General features: G+C 51.4%; 1 protein-coding gene across 1 annotated transcript; it reads left to right on the top strand.

Annotated features, from left to right (window-relative positions):
* Positions 1–415: 415 nt before the first annotated feature.
* On the top strand, positions 416–2,170 carry DQ04_02071080 (RNA-binding protein; the record flags this gene model as incomplete). Its single annotated transcript, XM_009311480.1, has 1 exon — positions 416–2,170. The coding sequence occupies one exon, from the start codon at positions 416–418 to the stop codon at positions 2,168–2,170; it is 1,755 nt and encodes a 584-aa protein (XP_009309755.1).
* Between the last annotated feature and the right edge of the window lie 1,550 nt (positions 2,171–3,720).

The following is a 3,720-nucleotide window of genomic DNA, read 5'->3' as shown; positions in this document are numbered from 1 at the left end:
AAAAAAAAAAAACAAAGGACAAGATTCCACCGGGCGCAACCTTGACAGACGAGGACGACACCACCCGCCTTTTAGCAGTGGGAGGCAAGGCAGACAAAAAAAAAGGGAGAAGGGGAAAGCAAGTCAACCAGTGATAAGGAGGAGGCGTACTGAGGACGAGGAACAGGAGTCACAGAAATAGGGGAAAGGAGGCGCACAGGCAAAGGGAGACATTTTTACCGCAGGCACCTTCCGTGTTATTATCACTATCATCATTATTATTATTATTATTGCTACAACAAAAAAGAAAATCGAGGTGGTGTAGAAAGGAAGGGAGAGAAACAAGGACAACCCCGGACTGAAAAACCAACAAAACAAAATAAACGCTTCTCAAGTGAAACAACAAAACTAGCAGTAAACTGAGGGAGATAGAGCAATGACTTTGTCCCCAGATCGGCAGCAGCGTGTGCAGAGCATCCTACAGCAGCTGGGTCGTTTTCCCCCACCGCCACTTGACAGTATAAATGCCGTGCCCATCGATGCCATGCCACCATCACCAGCAGCAGCGCCAATGCCAATAGCAGCAGCGCTGCACCACGAAAATGGTATGGGGACGGTGATCGCCGCCCCGCTTCCGCCGCTCCCGTGCGACGGGCACGACTGCGACGAGTTTGAGCGGAAACTCTACCTTGACGACGAGCGGAGTGTGGGCGGTGGCAGCCACAACAACAGCAGCAACACCAGCAACGCAATGGGATACAGTGAGAGGATCAAACCAACCGCCTATATGCGAGCCCCGCGCTCTGACAAGCAGAGCCGCACGAATTTGTTTATCAGCAACATCCCACACAAGATGGAGCACAGCGACCTCGTGCGCATGTTCTCCCCCTACGGGGAGATTGTCTCCGCGGCTGTGATGCGCAACATCCACACTGGCAACAGCCTCGGAACCGCCTTTGTGCGCTACGCCACGCCAGAGCAGGCGGAGAAGGCCATCAACGGAATGGGGGGGCAGAAGCTAAACGGGCGCACAGTAATCGTCCAGTGGGCGAAGAAGCAGCACGACGACGCTCCTGTTGGTGAAGCCCGTAAAAAGATCTGCAAGCTTTTTGTGCGGAATATACCACTCGATATTGGTGTGAGTGATCTCATCCTGTTATTCAGCCAGTACGGCCCTGTGAAGAACGTCTCTATCCACAAGGACACGGCACCAGATATTGAGCGGAACTTGGAGCGTCATATCGCCTTCATCACCTACCTCGCAGACGGCGCTGCAGAGAAGGCGGCGGACGCAATTCACAACACGCGGCCCTTCCCGAGTTGTGGCAAAATTCCACTGATGGTAAAGCTAGCAGAGGACACGCCGCAGTACGCGCATCATAACAACGCTAACAGCAGCTTGAATAGCACTATGAAAAGCGGCAGGTCGTTGCCGCCATTCCAGGAGACTTCCTCACCGGAGCCGGTGCGCGTTTCTTCGAATACTGTGGTGAGGGGTGTGCTCCCCATCGGCAGCGAGAGAGCAACTGCTCCCCCTGCTGCTGTGCCCACCTTCTACCCTACAGTGATGCCTACTACTGGCTTTATTCCACCGCCTGCTTACCCCAGTGTGGGAATGGGGAACGACCAGGGGTACCCAGTGAGCGCGCAGCTAGTTTGGCCGCAACCAGCCGGTATTCCGGTGGCTGTTCAGGGCGGTTACTCCGCTTCCACTCCTGTGACCGATAATGCTGCGCTGGGCAACACCATCATCGCTCCGATTTACCAGCCACAGTTCCAAACGGTGGGTGTTACTGGCCTCGCTGCTCTCCCGATATACACGACACAGTTCTATCCTGTCTTATCGGGCTTCCCCGAGCAGCAGAGCGATGCGGCGGTGAGAGCTGCTGCTGGCGCTGAAGTTGTCACCCTTATGCCACCTGCCCCGAAGGGCCATACGGCTTTACTGCCTGAGTATGCTGCGTTGGTAACGGCACCAGCACCGCAGCCACGGCCCGTGGCAGAAGCTGTACCATACACACGGGAGAAAAAGATGCCAATGCCACTCCTGGGTGACGATCCAATCGGCGTTAAAGGGTGTCGCTCTGCACTGCCCGCATTGCTAGATGACGAGGAACTGTCGCTGATGCGTGCCATGGCACGGCTGTCAGTGGCGGTTCCTGTGATGGATGAGCGTCGCCATGTGGTGTAGGGTGGCGTTAAATTCATTCATTATTTCGTGATCTCTGTTTCGCCCATCTTTGCGTTTGCCGCAATGAAAGCCTTGCCTTGCTTTAACAGGGGTGGCAGGTGGTGAGAGTAGACGCATGGGAAGCGACGCGTACATGATAACATCAACCGGCAATCAATAAGCGAAGAGAGCCGAATAACAACCACAGCGATCATAACAACAAACGAATGGGGTAAATGAAAAGGGAACACCAACTGTAGAAAAGGGAACAACGAGCATTCTTAGGGTTTGCTTGGAAGCTTCCGATGAGTGGTGCAAGACTGACTTTCCCCACACTCACGCTTTGTTCTGTTTTCTTTCCCGTGATATGTCTGTGCGTCATATTACCCTTTGCCTCCCTTCAAACGGGAGGGGGTTTGCATTTTTTTTTTTTTCGTCGTCTTGTGTTAACTTTTCGTGTGTATCTATATGAGCGTGCGGACGTAGATATACACGACTCTCTCTCTCACTCGGTTTATATTTATATATATTAGTAAAGTGATGTGTGTGAATTGAAAGGGGGAAAAAAAAGCGAGCGCTTACTTTTTTTTCTTTGCCTTTTTTTTTTTTCGTTTGTTTTGGTGGTGGTGGTGGGGTTTTTTTCTTTCTTTCTGCCACGGCGTGCGGGGGATGAGGCGTGGTGCGCGCCCGAAGGCCGGCAAGGGTCGTAAAATAGGCCGAGAACGGAGAAGACTTGCGGNCTGCCACGGCGTGCGGGGGATGAGGCGTGGTGCGCGCCCGAAGGCCGGCAAGGGTCGTAAAATAGGCCGAGAACGGAGAAGACTTGCGGCTCCTTTTCTTCTCTCTCTTGCTGCACCCCTGCGTGTGTGTGTGCGTGTGTGTGGTGTCTCCACCCACGCCTGCCGTGGTATCTATCAATCTATCTATCCATAAACACATCTCAACGGCCACGCTGCGGAGAGAATGGTGAGGAAGAGAGAAGGTGATGTTTAACGGTCAATGAGCAGCGATACGGCAGCGACATCGTCACCAGTAACAACGACGCTAAGAGAGAGTAAGAGAAACAACAACAAAAAACGATACGAAAGAGAGACAAAGACAACAACAGCAGCGAAGAAGAGGAGGAGTGAGAGAACCGGAGGATGAAGAAAGAAAAAAAAAAACCGAACAAAAAGTACAAAAAACGAAAAGCCAACAACAAAAGAAAAAAGGAAAGAAAAGAATGTGAAAGAGGCAAAAAAAAAATATTTTAATTTAGTAACAACAAAGAGAAGGGCAGATGCAACGAAGTCAAAAAAGGGGATTGGCTCAATTACCCCCTATTGGCGTTGGAACTGCCTGTAGTACTATTGTCCGTTTGGTGTGTTTCATCATTTTCATTTTTCGAAGCATCTTTTTTTTTTTAGTTTTTCTTTTTTGTCCATTCCTTATTTCACTATTTCTACGAAGGTGCCCCACCTCTTCCCTGCTCTCTCCTCTATCCACACACGCACGCATGGGCCGGATTTATTTCACAACAGCGGATCAGGGTTTACTCGCTCTTGCACGTTTTCCTGCGGCCTCTGTTGTTG

The sequence above is a fragment of the Trypanosoma grayi genome, assembly GCF_000691245.1.
Source record: "Trypanosoma grayi strain ANR4 Tgr_207_V1, whole genome shotgun sequence".
Taxonomy (NCBI): domain Eukaryota; phylum Euglenozoa; class Kinetoplastea; order Trypanosomatida; family Trypanosomatidae; genus Trypanosoma; species Trypanosoma grayi.
This window is presented reverse-complemented; position numbering and strand designations above follow the sequence as displayed.